At 37.1% G+C, this 18391-nt stretch overlaps 2 protein-coding genes across 2 annotated transcripts; both read left to right on the top strand.

Moving 5' to 3' along the window:
- The first annotated feature begins 6970 nt into the window (after positions 1-6970).
- Positions 6971-8285, top strand: LOC105234183 (protein takeout). The gene is made up of 5 exons (XM_011216469.4): positions 6971-7150; positions 7248-7340; positions 7409-7562; positions 7624-7757; positions 7832-8285. Exons 1-5 carry the CDS (start codon positions 7033-7035, stop codon positions 8140-8142), a joined length of 810 nt encoding a protein of 269 aa, XP_011214771.2. The 5' UTR covers positions 6971-7032; the 3' UTR covers positions 8143-8285.
- Positions 8286-11573: 3288 nt separating this feature from the next.
- Positions 11574-17099, top strand: LOC105234184 (polycystic kidney disease 2-like 2 protein). Its single transcript, XM_011216470.3, has 9 exons — positions 11574-11853; positions 11913-12372; positions 12437-12661; positions 12731-12962; positions 13022-13252; positions 13313-13555; positions 13623-13864; positions 13939-13992; positions 16742-17099. The coding sequence occupies exons 1-9, from the start codon at positions 11697-11699 to the stop codon at positions 16884-16886; spliced, it is 1989 nt and encodes a 662-aa protein (XP_011214772.2). The 5' UTR covers positions 11574-11696; the 3' UTR covers positions 16887-17099.
- The last annotated feature ends 1292 nt before the right edge of the window (positions 17100-18391 follow it).

Here is an 18391-nt window from a genome sequence, read left to right as displayed (position 1 = left end):
AAATAAATGCTGCTCTATTTCGATGTTCCCTACATTTTTAAAGAAAACACACAGAAACTTCAAATTTATTTGGGATTGTTTATTTTTGCTCGAAATAACACCCTTTAGCAATTATTTTTGGAAGGTGATTTTTTTAAATTTTGACCGAGGCTTCGTCTCAGATTGTCCATACGTTGAGTCCAATATTCGATGACTGGTTCCAGCATTTCCGCTGGTAACTAGTGAATGACACCCGTGATGCTCCAAGACCTGAGTAGAAGCAGTATTATCCGCATAGACTTCAGAATTTACATATTTGCTCAGAAAAAAGTCTAACGGTGTGATATCACACGATCACTGTCAATCTTTAGGATTATCTGCTCACCGTAGTGTTCTCTTAATAAATCCATTGATTGCTGTCGCCGAGGTCGCGAACTTCAATTTCAGCCATTAAGTAGTTGGTTATCATGGCGCAATAACGGTCGCCATTGACGGTTATGTTCTCACCGGAATGGAGCGATGATTCCACCGGCCTACAAATCACAGCAAACCTTTGTTTTTTCTGGGTGAAATGGCAGCCGAGTTGTTGCGAACGGCGCCACTCTCAGCTACTGCTGCTATATTTTCTTCACTGTGTGCTGAGCGTGGTCTATTCGGTCGAATATTATCCAATAATGAATGCTGGGTCTCAAGATAGATGATGATGTCGTGAATAGTGCGCTCAGTAGGCCGATTACGTAGACCATAAGTTGAGAGAAGCGTGCGAAAAACATTCTTTACAGAACGTAAATTTTCGTAACAACGTTGAACGATTTCTCTGATGAAATGCCAAACAATACTTAACAACAAGTAAGGAAGGGCTAAGTTCGGGTGTCACCGAACATTTTATACTCTCGCATGATAAAGTGATAATCGAGATTTCATTATCCGTCATTTACATATTTTTTTTATTTTGGTTCCTAATGTATATATTGTATTATACAGAGAAGGCATCAGATGGAATTCAATACAGCGTTATATTGGAAGAAGGCGTGGTTGTGAACCGATTTCACTCATATTTCGTACATGTCATCAGGGTGCTAAGAAAATATTATATACCGAATTTCATTGAAATCGGTAGAGTAGTTCCTGAGATATGGTTTTTGGTCCATAAGTGGGCGACGCCACGCCCATTTTCAATTTTTAAAAAAATCCTGGGTGCAGCTTCCTTCTGCCATTTCTTCCGTAAAATTTTGTGTTTCTGACGTTTTTTGTTAGTCGGTTAACGCACTTTTAGTGATTTTTAACATAACCTTTGTATGGGAGGTGGGCGTGGTTATTATCCGATTTCTACAATTTTTGAACTTTATTTGTAATTTTCTTAATAAAACGACTCTATAGAGTTTGGTTGACATAGCTATAGTAGTTTCCGAGATATGTACAAAAAACTTAATAGGGGGCGGGGCCACGACCACTTTTCCAAAAATATTATGTCCAAATATGCTCCTCCCTAATACGATCCGTTGTGCCAAATTTCACTTTAATATCTTTATTTATGGCTTAGTTATGACACTTTATAGGATTTCGGTTTCCGCCATTTTGTGGGCGTGGCAGTGGGCCGATTTTGCCCATCTTCGAACTTAACCTTCTTATGGAGCCAAGAAATACGTGTACCAAGTTTCATCATGATATCTCAATTTTTACTCAAGTTACAGCTTGCACGGACAGACGGACGGACAGACGGACGGACGGACAGACGGACGGACGGACGGACAGACAGACATCCGGATTTCAAATCTACTCGTCACCCTGATCACTTTGGTATACATAACCCTATATCTGACTCTTTTAGTTTTAGGACTTACAAACAACCGTTATGTGAACAAAACTATAATACTCTCTTTAGCAACTTTGTTGCGAGAGTATAAAAAATTACATGACAGCTCGAGACTACTCTCGCGTTATCTCTCAAACAAATCTTATTGAAAAAAGTACCTAAACTAAGCTCACCCGTTATTATTTTAAAAATGTACAAAGGATATACATTTTCCGGTCGATTATTTAACACAGTAGAAGATCGTAAATTAATAATTATAGTAACGAACTTGCATCTATGAAGTATGTTATAGCTGCAGGCAAAGTTAGCGGTTCTTGTTGTTTTTGTTATTATTATTTTTTGGTTGCGCAGGAAAAAGTAAATTAGTAACTGAGTCATGTTATTTAATATATTCAAATTTGTTTACATTTGTATATGTCTACGTCACATAGAATTAATTTGTAGGCCAAAAACGTTACTATAACGGGTAAATTTGACACGCCTAACTACTTGTTTACAATAAATTATATTGTAGTTGAATAAATTAGCATAGGATTATTTGCCTAAGCAAAGGTTATTAGTATGTGACGTAAGCTGGTATAAAGAAAATGAATAAGCAGATGGAATAGTTTTCAAAAGCTTAAAGTATGTATTACTACCTTCTTCGTTTATGTTATGAGGGGGGCATACACACTGTCCAATAAAAATTTCCTTAACAGTTGCCAAATTATTGTGAACTTTACATCAGTGGGCTCATAATGGACAGTAAACAACCCGTACACGAAGAAACTTTTTTCAGTACAACACGAAATTATATTTGGGCCATTTTTATGCAGAATGTCGAACTCCAGAAGCTCCCAAACTTCGAACTTTTAGTATATAGAAATAACCCTTCATAATGTTACTATAATGTTACTATCGGATATACCAATCTTCTGAGCTTAGATTTGGTTGAAGAGCATTGTTTTAAAGAAAAGCAAAACCATTAAAGACGGAATACCGATCCGTCAAATTGATCTTTTGGCTTTGTAAAAAGGCATGAGTTTCAGCAAAATCATTCTACCAATGTGATCTTGGAACAGAATAACATATGTGTTTGTCAAAATTCGATCACCGATATTTTTCAGGTGCTTAAGTTAATAGCTTTGTACAAATTGGTGTAAATATAGGAAGATAAATTGTTTTCACTCTAAAAGCAAAATTCAAAATCGAAGCGTTTCATGAGTGTAGAATTTCTTTGCATAAACTTCCGGAAAAACGGCAAGACATACGTCTTAGAAATTAAGAAACATTTGAATAGAACTTGAAGGATGAAAATAATGCGTACTATTATCAAAGCAGACCGAAGAGACCTACTCGGAGAATCTTCCAACACCCACAACTCCTCCGCCAAAATTGAAGAAAACACTAGATTTAAAGTTAGTAAATTAATTGTTCGAAGGGTGATTAAGAAAGCTCAATATTAAAAAAAAAACAGAAATTAAGGAAAATCCGCCACGAAAATCTCCAAAAAATCTCCAAAAAATGTTCCGCAACAGCACAAGTTATGTCCGATTTCTGTCATTAATGCGCCTACCATTTTCGAAGAAGACGTCTTATATCAGTTGAACATGTTAGAACAATCATACAATTATGGCCCAGATATGATTCCCTCATGCTTTCTTAAGAAATGTGCCAAATATATATACCAACCCCTAACAAAACTATTTAACTCATCTCTTATGCAAGGCTTATTTCCACCCATATGGAAAAAGTCATTTATAATTCCTTTACATAAGAGTGGATTTAGGTCATCTATTGAAAACTATAGGGGAATAGCAAAGTTGTCTGCAATACCTAAACTTTTTGAAGCAATTATAACAGACGACATAACCTTCCGGATCTCTCCACTAATTTCTTGTTCTCAGCACGGTTTTCGTAAAGGGAAATCTACTATAACTAACTTGCTTGAATTTGTATCACATGTATCTGCTGGCTTCAGGGAGAATAAGAATACTGCTGCTATATACACAGATTTCAGTAAAGCTTTTGATAAAGTAAACCATTCAATTCTTTTGAATAAACTTGATCTTCTCGGTTTTCAACCAATATTTCTAAAATGGGTTGCTTCTTATCTTAGCAATAGAATTCAACAAGTCTTATTTAACGATACTTTTTCTGACATAATCAATGTTCCTTCAGGCGTTCCACAAGGTAGCCATCTTGGTCCAATTTTGTTCTTGTTATTTATTAATGACATATCATTTGTTGTTAAGTTTTCAAAAGTCTTATTATATGCTGACGGTGTAAAACTTTTTAAAACGTATACTTCAAACAACGAAAGATGCCAGTTGCAAACAGACTTAAACAACCTAGTTTCTTGGTGTGATAGAAATGACATGCCATTGAACCTTAAAAAATGTAAAACAATGTGCTTTTCACGTAGATCTGTAGGCCCAACTTCATACACAATACAAAACTTTAGGTTGGAGCAAGTATGCAGTTTTGTTGATTTGGGAGTAACTATGGACCCCAAACTCAATTTTAATCTTCACATATCTTCCACGGTTTTTAAAGCTAAAGGCGCTCTTAGTTTTGTTAAACGTTGGTCTAAAGAATTTAGAGATCTGCTTACCACAAAAATTCTTTTTACATCTCTGGTGAGGCCTATATTAGAGTATGCTTCTGTGGTATGGAACCCTAGTTACCAAGTCCATTCGGATAAGTTAGAGTCCGTTCAAAAACAATTCTTACTTTTTGCCTTAAATCATTTGAATTGGGATTCCAGTTTAAATCTTCCCCCTTACACTAACCGTTTAAAACTTATAAATCTCCCGACACTCGCTAGTCGTAGGGAGATGCTTGGTATAATATTTCTTGTAAAACTCGTGAATGGGTCAGTCTGTAGTCCATCTCTCTTATCTGATATTAATTTTAACGTCCCCGCTCGCTCTACCAGGTAGTTTAGACCCTTACTTTTAAAATTTTCTAGAACAAATTTTTAGTTAAACGAACCATTCCGCCGTATATGTCATGATTTCAATTTTCATTCCAGCACATTTGATTTAACAGACTCACTTTTTACAATTAAAAAATTTATTTTAGCTACTCTTAACAAGTAAAATTATATACTTTAATTTAATTCTTAATTTTGGCTGTTGTTTATGACTCGGCTAATTCCGCTCGTTCGCGGATTGCGCCCCTCGCGCCGGTTGGGCGGGAGGAGGGTAACCGTTGGGTATTATTATTAAAAAAGTTACGAAACGATATTCACCGAACACATATAACTTGGTCAAAGCAATGGAAATATGTACGTCATCTTTTCTGATAAGAAGAATTTAAAATCGAAGCTCGAACGGAAAGTATTTTTATTTTCACGACTAACGCATGGAAGAGCACTAATTGGTCGGGATTGTAATGGTGTAAGGAGCCATATCCTATTATGGCACCTACGAATTGCAGTTTTTAATTCTGAAAATTAAAGCAAGTGAACGAGTGATCCAAGTAGAGGTATTTTTTCATTAGCCTTTTTTGACAGATCACGCATGTCATGTCAAACTGAACAACCTTTACAAATCGATTAAATTTATTTAAAAAAAATCACATTCTTTACAGAATGTGTTTCGTACGCTTCGCTCAACTCATTGTCAATAAAATCGACCTATTAAGCATACTTTTCACAATATCATCACCGATCTTGAAACCGAGTATTCCTTATTGGATAATATTTGCCCAAAGGAAGCAGTGAAGAAAATTTCTGGCTTAATGGATAGGTTAGGATAGATGGCTGATCAAAGATCGCACGTAGACTACTAAATGTAGTCCTTTTTGATGCCATCGAAAAGAAGAACTGTGTTTGAGCTATAAATTAGCAAAACGCTTACTAGCCAAGGCAAATTTGCACAGGCGTTTAATTTAAATTCCCACCAGCCGGTTCCACCTCAACTTCTTCCATACAACTTTTGTAGATGATGTTTGGTAAGACGACCATAGGGCAAAGGCCCATTAAAAGCCCTACAACTAGGGAGAGGCCTTACTGAGGGCAAAGAGATCATGATATGGCTGAATGTATTCGCAAATAAGCAAAATTGCCGCATTTGAGATTCAAGAGTTGCCATTTCACCCAGAAAAAAACATGATTTGGTGTGGTTTGTGAGCCTTTGGTATCATCGATATTATCCATATTTATTCAAAAATAATGCCGGTGAGATCGTAACCGTCAATGGCGGCTGTTATTATGCTATAATAATCGACTATTTGAAGTCTGAAATTGAAGCTCGTGATCTCGGCGACATTTGGTTTAAACAAGACGGCGTCATTTCCCACATCGCCAATCAATGGATTTATTGGGAGAACACTTCGGCCGTTTGATATCACACCGTTAGATTTTTCCAGTGAATATACATATTTAAAGTATATAGTCAATGAAGACAATCCCGTTTCGAGCACGCTTGTCTTTCGCCAGTTACCAGCCCAAATGCTCGAATGAGTAATCAAAAATTGGACTCGACAGATGGGCCATCTGAGACGTAGCCGTGGACAAAATTTGATAGAGATAATCTTCATAAAATAAATGCCAAAGAATGCACTTTCGAATGATAATAAACATTTTCTATTATATATGAAGCTAATTTGTTTTTATCATTAAAGTAGTAAAACACGAAATGGATCACCCTTAAGTTGGAGAGGCTTTCTTGGAAGTGTCTAAGAGCTTATCTTTCGAAGTACCTTGCACATAAACTAATTAGTGTTTTGTATATACCCTTATATGTATATATGTATGTATGTTATGGTGGTTTCCTATAACAGAAATAATACCAATTCTCTAGTTTGTCTGGTAAATCAGCAGAAAACTCCAGTTTGACTCAAGTGTCATAAAAAAATAAAACAAGTCGTGTATAAAATGTATACATATTAAAATAAGGTGAGCAATTAACTTTTTCGGCACTGAGCGATCCTACTGCGCTTGCGTAATAAAGTTTTTTTTTTCAATATGTTTCACACTTGTTCCTTCACTAGTCGCAAAGAAAAGAAAACAAATTGAAATTATTTATAGTTGGTCTGCTCGCTACTAGTTTTCTACACACATGTGTGTGCGCGTGTGTGTGCGACTCGATTTATTTATTTAGTGTGTTCGATATTTGTAGTTGCTCCACAACTTCGTTAGTATTCAAAACAATAATTTTCGCATCGCAAAAGATAATACTTTTTTACTTAATGCATGAATTGTATGTTGCGATGCTCAGTTGGTGAATAAACGTTCGCCTTCGCAGTGAGTTATGCAGCGGCTAAACAGATTTACTTTAAACGCACGCTTTGCCATCAGCATTTTAGCTGTAATCGCTTGCAGTCAACTTGCAGCACTTGGCAATGGCCATGAATACTTGAGAGAGAAACGTAAATATTTTGTTGTTGTTGTTTGAACAAAAACTTGTGCAGAACACTTGAGAATGCTGAATTTTGCTTATCCAGAAACTTTGATTTCATTTTGCAGCGTCATTCCTGCAGCCGTGCCATCTGCACGATTCAGACAATGGCAAATGTCTGGCGAATGTTTTCGAGAACTTTTTCACCGAGTGGCGTCATGGTAAGTGGTTGGCGGATAATGGTGTTATTTCAACGATTTCATATCTGCTGTTTGTAATTACGATTTAGGCGTGCCTGGCCTGAAAGGACTTAGTCCCATTGAGCCGTTTCATGTGAAGCGTGTGCGTCTATCACAGCAGACTGAAAACTTGGCCGATATAAAAGCCGAACTGACGAATGTGGTGGCGCACGGCATGAGCGGCACGCGGGTGTTGAAGACGGCGTAAGTTCCACTTTAACTTAGACTGAAAGCAAATTAATTTTATTTTACTGATCCACCAAAGCGTCAACGATAAAGACTACACAATTGAGTTCAAATTGAAAACGCCATCGGTGCATGTCGAAGGCGATTATCAGGTCAATGGACGCATATTGATTTTGAATTTAGATAGCGTTGGCAAGATGTCATCCACTGTTGGTATGTAGTAGCTGAATTACAAAATAAATTTTAAAAACTTTGCTGCTCATATTAATTTTGATTTTTGGTTTTAGAAAATCTCGAATATCGCATATCTTGCAAAGCGAACCTCAAGCAGGTCGACGGTCAGTATTTCTTCGATTTAACTTCGGCTTCGTCGCGTATCGATAAGTTGGGTAATTTCAAAATACATTTTACGAATCTTTTTCACGGCAACAAGGATCTCGAGGAGAGCGCACATGATCTTTTTAATAATAATTGGCGTGAGATTTTCGAAATCATGCGACCCGCTTTTGCACAGACCATCAATACAATTATACTGAATCGTTACAAGAAGATTTTGAGTTTTGTGCCGGCGAACTATTTCCTGGATGATTTGCCTTAAGCATTTTAGTTTATAAGAATTTGCTTAATATAAAAATTAGTTATGAATATGTATTTACTTTTTGGTGAAGTTTATATATTTTTTGATGATATAATTAAAACATATCGTAGTATGTACGAAATAAATATTCAATAATAATTAAATTATTTGTGTGGTATTAAGTGGGTTATCAATATTATGAATTTCACCATGCGTCAAATCTTGGAAAAGACCCGTGAAAGAAGAATCGACACTCGCCACCTATTCGTCGATTTCAAAGCTGCTTTCGACAGCACGAAAAGGAGCTGCCTTTATGCCGCCATGTCTGAATTTGGTATCCCCGCAAAACTAATACGGCTGTGTAAACTGACGTTGAGCAACACGAAAAGCTCCGTCAGGATCGGGAAGGACCTCTCCGAGCCGTTCGATACCAAACGAGGTTTCAGACAAGGCGATTCCCTATCGTGCGACTTTTTCAACCTGCTTCTGGAGAAAATAGTTCGAGCTGCAGAACTCAACAGAGAAGGTACCATCTTCTACAAGAGTGTACAACTACTGGCGTATGCCGATGATATTGATATCAGAATAACTCTTGCCAACAGGTGCTACTTCGGTCTGAGTAGGCAATTGAGAAGTAAAGTCCTCTCTCGACGACAAAAACCAAACTCTATAAGTCACTCATTATTCCCGTCCTGCTATATGGTGCGGATGCATGGACGATGACAACATCTGATGAGTCGACGTTGCGAGTTTTCGAGAGAAAAGTTCTGCGAAAGATTTATGGTCCTTTGCGCGTTGGTCACGGCGAATATCGCATTAGATGTAACGATGAGTTGTACGAGATATACGATGACATTGACATAGTTCAGTGAATTAAAAGACAGCGGCTGCGCTGGCTTAGTCATGTTGTCCGAATGGACGAAAAGACTCCAGCTTTGAAAGTATTCGACGCAGTACCCGTCGGGGGAGGCAGAGAAAAAGGAAGACCTCCACTCTGTTGCAAGGACCAGGTGGAGAAGGAATTGGCTTCGCTTGGAATCTTGGACTGGCGTGCTGTTTTTAACACAGCTTTAACGGCGTAAGCGGTTTCTACGCTAGTAAAGAAAGAAGAAAAAGTAGTAATTGGCCATTTAGTAAAATACATATCAACACTTTAATTTTTTTAGTCACAATAAATTCACGCTATTTTTCCAAATTTTTTTTGTTAGGTAATGCACATGATTTTCCCGACATGTTTTCTCTAAGAGTTCCGGTACTAATGTTAACCCGTTGTTGCTATCCTAACAACATTTCCATTGAGGTAAATAAGTAAGTTTTGCTTACTTAGCGTAGCTGATTTGTATCATCATCGAAATCAATAATCATCTAAAACAAGCGTAAGCACTTGCTTCGAATAAACTGTTAGCATTCTTGACGTTCACGGTATTGGACTCGTTGTATGATAAATCGGGTTCTGGCTTGAAATTTTTCAAGAACTTGTTTTTCGCATATTAGTTAGTGGTCACGATTTCCAGATTTTATCATCAGCATAACTGACAGAATCAGAGAAATTTTAGTTGAAATCTATCACGTGCTTTCGTATCTGATGCAATAACGCAGAAAAAGTATTTATCGTTTGATCAGTAATATTTTTTAATCGACCCGGACGTATAACTGGGGCCCACCATAACTCCAATTACAACTTTCATTAGTTACGGTTAAATTTGAATTTTGTGCACCATTTTATCAGCTGACTACCTCTGAAAGTCCTTCCTCATCTAGAGATTCACAAAACAATTTCATCAATATCAGAATCTAACGATTTCAAAATCTGAAACTCATCTTTTAGGGACAATTAGAAAATTTAGAATGCTTTCATCCTGGGTAGGGAATCTCTTTTAGCAACTACCATCCGGATTTTATACTCTGATGATGATGAGGATGAATCGGCCAACTCATTTGCAATTTCCCATAATGCTTTTAAACTACACTCGGTTGAATTGAAATTGATGCAATTAAACTTCAAATTATCCCAACTCTTTTTTGGTATTACTATTTTCACCTATTTTCAGTCGAAGTTTGATTGGTATTGCCAACCTAAAAAATGAAGATTTGACAGAACAAAAGAGAACAACATAAGTTTCACCATTTTTCCTAAATAAATTCATTAATTCTTCTAGAGATTCTTTTTTCAATAGCCTTTTTTTTTCAGATTATGCGTGAGTCGTTTCAATCTGTCATGCTATTTTTGTTCGGTGTTATTTGGCATTTCATCGTGGAAAGACTTACGCCTGAAAAACTTCGTTCCACTTTCTTAGTAAAATTCACGTCCTGTAAAGAATGTGTTGTGCGCGCGTTGCTCAACTTATGGTCAATAATCAGCCTACTGAGCCTACTATTCGCAACCCATCTTGAGACCCAGCATTCATTTTTGGATAAAATTCGACCGAATACAAGTAGACTACATACAGCACTCAGCGAAGAAAATTAGTAGACGTAGCTGAGGGTGACAGTGTTTATTCGTCGTCGTTCGCAGCAACTTCTGAGAACCTTCTCAAGCCCATTCCCTCTGTGTAATCTTCATAGAGAAATGAAGCCCATTACTGGCTCAATGGTTGTGTAAACAGAAAATTTCCGAATCTGAGACGAAGATCAACTTGAAGAGATTTAAGAGCTGCCATTTCATCAAACAACGGTTTGATGTCGTTGTGGGCTAGTGGAATCATCGGTCCACAAAATAATTTCGGATGCCCGATAAGTGAAGTTTTTCGAGATAGTAGGCGCTCTGTGCAAAGTGAGTGCCGCGGGAGCTTTTTTTTTGACCAAAACAAACTACGAGTTGATGATTCGTAGCAGTGTTAAAAATGTTCAAGCCCGAGTATTTGAGACGATATGTGACAATGGATGAAATATGGTTGAATCATTTCACTCCGAAGTCCAATCGCCAGTCATCCGAATAGACGGCCCACGATGAAACCGCCCAAAGCGTAGAAAAACGCAACAGCTGCTAGCAGGGTTATAGCGCCTGTATTTTCAGATGCGCATGGAATAATTTTTATTGACATCCTTGAAAAAGTAAGGACTATCAACAGCGACTATTACATAGCATTATTAGGCCGTTTGAAGAACAATAAATGGCTGTTTCATTAAACCAGTACACGGTGTCACAAGGCAATGAAAACGGTGGTAAAAATCCATGAATCGGACTTCGAATTGCTTCGTATCTCCACATCTGGCACCCAATGACTATTTCCTGTTCTCAGGTCTCAAACGAATCTAATTCTTTTCCCAGATACTGTATGAGTTTTTCTCTCTTTTGTATTTATAGTTATAAACAACCGATACCTACCTAATACCCTACTTGCCACTTTTAGATATTACAAATATTGTTTCGAAAAATTGATTCTCAATCGAAAAAATATTGAAATACAATAAATATTAAAGAGGCAACTCATTTGTTGTTTCAATTCGCTTTGAGTGAAAAATTATATACACAACTTATTCTTTCTTTTCTGTCAATTGGAAAAGAAAACAGAAAATGACAAATTGAATTTTTCTAAATAAAATACTTTAAGTTAATTTGAAGTTATAGTTTCATGAAAATGGAAAAAGGTGGAGCAATTTCCAGCAAAAAACGTTTTTCAAACGCCACCAAGAAGACACATCGCATTTCTTATGAAAATGAGGACGCCGCACGTTCGGCGCTGATCGAGTTCTGTATCTACGTCTGCTTTCTTGTGGTGACGCTATTGGGTGAGTAGTGCCAGGGTTACGTTAGGGATATGGCTGTTACTCATTATGTGCACCAACAGTGGCCTCTTCTTCACGCAACATGTCTATGTACTTCTTCAACAAAGGTATCGAAAATATATTCTTATCACGTGAAGTCAACACATCCTCACACGAAGCATCTGTGAGGTTCGCTGAATTAGCCACTACAGCTGACATGTGGGCATTTCTAGAAACTAAATTCATCATGGATCTCCATGGTGTAGATGATAGAGAAGGTGCAGTTGAAGATGACAACGAAGGAAGTGAAAATAGCAGCGGTGAGGGTAACAGAGCTGGTAGTTCTGCGGAACGCAAACGCCGGTCCGCTGAGGGCAAGCTTGTATTTCTAGAACAAAATCTAGTGTTGGGACCACCACGACTAAGGCAGTTACGTGTGAAAGAGAATAGTTGTAATGTACATAATGTCTTCGGCAGGTATTTCTCCAAGTGCTACGCAGACTATTCGAGTAGTGATGAAGATACCACCGCCATATATAAGGGGTAAACGTGTGAATGCTCGAATACTATATTCCTCGCATTCTTAAACCGATAATTGATCTTACAGCACCAAATACAGTACGCTCAGCGCATTAGGCGCTGATTCGATTTGGGGTCAAATCACAACTTATCGCGGTGGCGGTTTTGTGAGAAGCTTATCTTACGACTTTAACGAAAATAATCAAATTTTGTCTGACTTAAAGTCAAGAAAATGGTTGGATCGCGCTTCCCGTTTAATAATGGTGGAATTTACCCTCTACAATGCCAATAAAGATTTGGTAAATAATATTAAGTGGGTTGCTGTTGTAAGTTAGTTGTGTAGGTTCTATAAGTGACCAACTTTTGTTATATTTTTTTATAGATTTATTGGTGAGTTGCCGTCAACCGGTGGTGTGGTCACCACTTATAGCATAGAGTCGGTGAAATTGGCGTCAGTGTTTTGGAGAGATGGCATAGCGATACTGGTGATAGGAGTTATATTTTATCTTTTCATTTTGTATTATACCACAGTTGAGATTTTGGAAGTCATACGCATCGGTTTCACCAATTATGTGCGGATACTGTGGAATTTTGTGGACTTTTTAATAATTGTTGTAAGTTGAAATTTGTTTGTAAGTATTTTTTGGAAAAGTTACTAACTTTTTTTTTACAGTTAGCGTACTGCACGCTCATCTACAACATTTGGCATCCCTTTTACGTCAACGGCTTATATAAACGCTTTGAGAAGAACCCAAATGAATACCTGCAGCTGGACAAACTGTGCTTCTGGAACTTGACATACCGTGCCGTCTTCGCCATTTGCGCGTTTCTTGTGTGTATGAAAATATTGAAATTCATTAGCTTCAATAAAACAATGCGTCAGTTCAATGCAACAGTGAGCACAGTAAGTGTCACTACTCTGGAGTAGCAGAATAATACTCAACCGCTTCCGCTCATTTTTCAGTGTTTTCGCGATCTTTTGGGCTTCAGCGTTATGTTCGGTATCGTATTTTTGGCTTACGCTCAGATGGGTCTATTACTGTTCGGTAATGTACACTATGATTTCCGCAACTTCAAAGAGTCCTTGTTGACTATGATACGCATGATATTGGGTGATTTTGACTACGAGGGTATCGAAGAGGCGAATCGTGTATTGGGGCCTATATACTTTCTTACATATATAATCTTGGTGTTTTTCATATTACTGGTATTCATTAACAGTTCTATAACAAAATTTACTTGCAATGTATTTCAATACCGTTACCGAATTTCAGAACATGTTCCTGGCTATAATCAATGACACATACAGTAGCGTGAAGAGTGATATTAGAGGCGGCCGCAATTATTTGTCAACTTATCTGCACAAGTTAATAAATAAGTACTGTCCGAAGTGTTGCCGTTGTGGTGAGCAAAAAGATGAAGAGCTTGGCCCATCAAGGGAGGTTACTCCATCACGCGATGCGAGTCCACAGAGCAATCAAACGAAACGTTCTGTTGGGAAGGATAATGTAGTAGAGTAAGTGTATTGTGTAATATGAGTGTGCTCCACTGAATATCCTCCGAATGACGATTGTCTAATGTTCTACGCAGTTATTTTGAACCCATCGGACGACAACAAACCGAAGATTCTGCGGCGATTAGTCGGTGAGCTACACAACGAATTCAATGATGATATATTATAACAGTACTGAGTAGTGTGGTATTCACATATGAACTGTTAATTTAATTATTTGCTAGACGAAGATCGGTAATTATTTTGAAATATGAATGTGTGTGCAGTGGGGTCAGATTGAACATCAGCCCCTCGAAGATGGCCATCGTTCTGTTTTCGAGACGCCACATTCATCAACATAATTGGTCCTCATACCATAACGGAGCTGTTCCGCAAGGATGACAAACTCAGGCTACTTCTTGCTTTTTACACTGGCCCTTGTATGGTCAAGAACTACTTATATAACATGGGATTAGCTTCTTGTGCAAATTGCCGGTTCTGCAACATGTAGCCTGAAACTCTACCCCAACTGCTAATTGACAGCACAGCAGCCTGGAGACGCTGTATAAAGGCCTTGGATCCATGTTTCTAAATAGGGACCACTTCGCCTCAATAGCCCCTAGCAGTATATTGAAATTTATCGATATACTGGGGTTAGGTGAGTCATTGTGACTTAAGAGAGGGCACATTAGACCTTAGGACGCGGTGCAATCCTCATGTATTTATCTATCTGTCTATCTAATACTGACCAAGATAATTAAGCGGTAATCAGGAATGACTTATATCCGGTTCGTATGACCGGGGAATGTACAAATTTTTGGAAGAGAGCTTTTAATTAAATTTAGGTTGAATATTTATGTCTTGAATAGCGTTTATTAAGTTTACCACGACACCCAGAAAGAAACGTCGGAAATCCTATAAAGTATGTATGTAAATATTCAGCGTGACGAGTCGATATAACTATCTTTCCGTCTGTCTGTATATACGGGAACTAGTCCGTATTTCCTATTTCCGTCCGACTTGAGATGTCCATACGAAATTTTACAATCTTCCTCTTAGCTTCCCATTTATTGAAACCAACGATACCGTCTCAAGTCACCGCATGAAAAACTTTTTTTACACGGTATCCACGAAATTTGGCATGCATTGTTTTCCTAAGCAACGATACAATATCCGAAGAAATGGTTCAGATCAGACGACTATAGCATATAGCTGCCATACAATATAAACGAACAAATCCAAGTCCCTGTGTGGATTTTTTTAGATAAGGAATTGAAATTTAAAATGTATTGTTGTAGAAGGGAACACGGAAATTTCCGAATATATATTTTAGGTCGGACCACTACTACTACTACTGATCGATCAAAATCAAGTTTTTATAAGGAGAGTATTATAGTTTTGTTCACATAACGGTTGTTTGTACGTCCTAAAAATAAAAGAGTCAGATATAGGGTTATATATACCAAAGTGATCAGGGTGACGAGTAGAGTTGAAATCCGGATGTCTGTCTGTCCGTCCGTCCGTGCAATCTAATATAATTAATTTTGCAGCAAAATAAAAAAATATGTAAATGACGGATAATGAAATCTCGATTATCACTTTATCATGCGAGAGTATAAAATGTTCGGTGACACCCGAACTTAGCCCTTCCTTACTTGTTCTTTTTCCGGTTTCTGTATAAAGATAAATTAGGCCTTCAGTTCTCTACTACATATACAAGCATTATAAATAAATTTCAACGCGGTGAGACAGTAGATCTGCAGAAGAGCGTTAAATATGTCATTCGTACCGGCAGTTCTAATAGACAGGTTGACAAAGTTTTGCGCTCGATTGTGGCAAATATTTTTATTGAATCTTCCACATTCGGTGGCACATTACTTTAGCTGTCAACTATTACATTTACATTTTAATTATTGCCGTTTCACCTACGCTGTCTACTTGGCCACAGCATTCATATTACGAGTTGCGTTTTGCTATTGTGAATTTGTGTTTGTATTCACGAAATGCAGTCTGGTATGCATCGCAACATTCGACACATTGATTCGACCAGCTTTTTTAAGTGCTCTATGAGAGTTGTGTCGAAGGTCTTTAAGTTCCATTCATCCATGGTTTGTTTCTGGTGGAACCCGACCTTCGAAGGGTTCCGCTGTTTTTAAAGCAGCAATAATGCATTGTACAACTTTTTCTACTAAAAAATCTTTATCTGACATATTACTTATCGGGTCAGGGACAGGGAGTGTACATACACACACATATGTATGTACATATGTGTTCCAGTTTATTTAGGATCTATTCTTGTACATCGGTAGCTCTAGATCCCCTATATTAACTTTGAAGTCAACGTACCTGTGGTTGTATGCCCCAAGAATTAATGTACTTGAGTAGAATCATTCCTTCAGCATTACAGTTCGAGCTACACCACAGTGTGTGATGGGAATTAGCAGTTGTCCCTACAATGAGTTGCATTTCTGTCATTCCATGGACAAGTACTATGCCACCAAAAGCAGTGGGTTGTTCGGCAATCTTCACCACTGTGATGTCTTTTGTCGACATGTCTGCTAAGAGAGAGAAGTTGCATAGGTCTTTGCTTAGAGTGCAGGTCAGAGCCCTGCCGTTGGCATAAAAAATGTGTGCATTGACAGAACTTAGTTCAGTTACCCGTCCCTCGAAGGTGGTGAGTTCCTGGATTAGGGAAATGCCAAACTTACCTTTTACTAGTCTTCGACCAGGTTAGTGCACATATTATTTAATAATAGGTATAGTAAAAACTTAAATTTATTATTTGCAGGAAATACGTATATATTTAAATAAAGAGTAATATTTTTCATAGTTCTTCTTTTTCACATATAGTATCTTTGCCTATACTTGTATGTTTAACTTACATATCTATTTATTATTTAGTTTAACGGCACGTGTTGCAGCTTTGGAGGATGTGATCGAACAACTGATCGGAGATGTAGATCGGACAATGCGCAAGGTTTTACCAAGTCGGCGTCAACGACAAAATGCGAGACAAAACTCGCCATCTCAACGGGCGGAACGTTAAATAAAATTCGAAGAGGAATACTTTTCTAATATAATTTTTAGTAAACAAATTCATATTTGTCTTCGTTTAACAATTAACCGTAATACAAGTAATTTGTTTGTTTCATAAAAGTTGTGAATATACTCTTTGATGGATATGTATAAAAAATGTATTGGAGTTCATAAATATTACGAAGAAAATGTGCGCAAATAAAGCAAATATAAAAGCATTCACTTGTTGTTATTTCTCTTTCTTTGTATTAAGTATAGCTTGTAATAAAGCTTTAATATCCCAATAATTATGTCTTAATAAGTTCTCCAACAGCGCGTTGATATGCCTCATTATATTTTTCTATGACCTAACAATATAAAACTACTCGATACTCGTATCACACATTATTGCAAAAAGCCAATATATAACAAACTCAAAGCTCAAACAACACTTTGCTTTCAAAAATATGCTGATTTTGTTAAATATTCTCAATCGCCATGGCAAAAGCTTACTTCCAGCACCATAACTACATTCCGATAATAATTTGAAACTAGTTATTACACCTCGCCGCAGTGTAAGCTTTTATTGAAGTTATTTATACCATACTTACAGGCATACAGGTATATGCAATTTATATGTATCAAGTACTATCCGACCGGATTTTGTTTCTTATTTGATTATAATAACTAACTTCAAGCAATATTTGGAACAGAATATAACTGATTTTTCATCATCTGGAGGGTGTAAATATTTGTATGAAAGATATCCAAGCTGGACAAAGATCTAGACAGATTTCATTCATATTTAACGCTAAAATACGTTATGATTAAGTCCACGTAATTTTATTCAAATATCATATATATCGATCGATACTATATACAGTATAATGTCAACTGGGAAGTTGGAAATTGCTGTATAAATTTATTGAAGCAATAGAAATGAATGAACTGATTGAATTTACTTTTGGAACTTCATTAAAATAAATGAAAAATTACGAAGATAATTTTATGTAATATCATGTATGTATTCATTATACAATATAAGGGTCTGCCATTAAGTTTTAAGTGTGATGATTTCTCATAATCCTTCGGAAAATAGTTTAGTGGTTTTAAATCGCGTAATTTTGAAGGCGCTTACCAAAATTTTCTTGCCATATATTGACAGTTTTTTTGGCTGTACGGCATGAAGTGACATTTCGTTGCGACAATTTCTAGCTAGAAAAATTCCTTGATCATGTCTTTATAGCGTTCTCCATTGGCTGTAATATTATGGCCGGCTTCATTTTTCAAGAAATATAGATCAATGATTTCTTTCATTCTACCCATGAGCACATCAAACAGTGACTTTTTGAGGATGGGACTGATATTCACCTTGAAAAGACCCGTGAAAATAAATCGGCACGCGCCAAGTCTTCGTCGATTTCAAAGCTGCTATTGATAGTATGAAAAGAAGCTGCCTTTATGCCTTTATGTCTGAATTTGATAACCCCTCAAAACTGACGTTGAGCAATACTAAAGGCTCTGTCAAAATCGGGA

Source organism: Bactrocera dorsalis, chromosome 2 (assembly GCF_023373825.1).
Source record: "Bactrocera dorsalis isolate Fly_Bdor chromosome 2, ASM2337382v1, whole genome shotgun sequence".
Taxonomy (NCBI): Eukaryota; Metazoa; Arthropoda; class Insecta; order Diptera; family Tephritidae; genus Bactrocera; species Bactrocera dorsalis.
The sequence above is the reverse complement of the archived record's forward strand: the minus strand, read 5'-3'. Positions and strand labels throughout refer to the sequence as shown.

Bases quoted from the DNA above. Each gene is read 5' to 3' on its own strand.
- LOC105234183 (XM_011216469.4), top strand. From the start codon at position 7,033: ATGCAGCGGCTAAACAGATTTACTTTAAACGCACGCTTTGCCATCAGC. The intron at 7,563-7,623 runs GTAAGTTCCACT...GATCCACCAAAG, and splicing joins ACGCGGGTGTTGAAGACGGC to CGTCAACGATAAAGACTACA. The intron at 7,758-7,831 runs GTATGTAGTAGC...TTTTGGTTTTAG, and splicing joins CAAGATGTCATCCACTGTTG to AAAATCTCGAATATCGCATA.
- LOC105234184 (XM_011216470.3), top strand. From the start codon at position 11,697: ATGAAAATGGAAAAAGGTGGAGCAATTTCCAGCAAAAAACGTTTTTCA. The intron at 12,373-12,436 runs GTAAACGTGTGA...TTGATCTTACAG, and splicing joins ACCACCGCCATATATAAGGG to CACCAAATACAGTACGCTCA. The intron at 13,556-13,622 runs GTATTCATTAAC...ACCGAATTTCAG, and splicing joins TGGTGTTTTTCATATTACTG to AACATGTTCCTGGCTATAAT.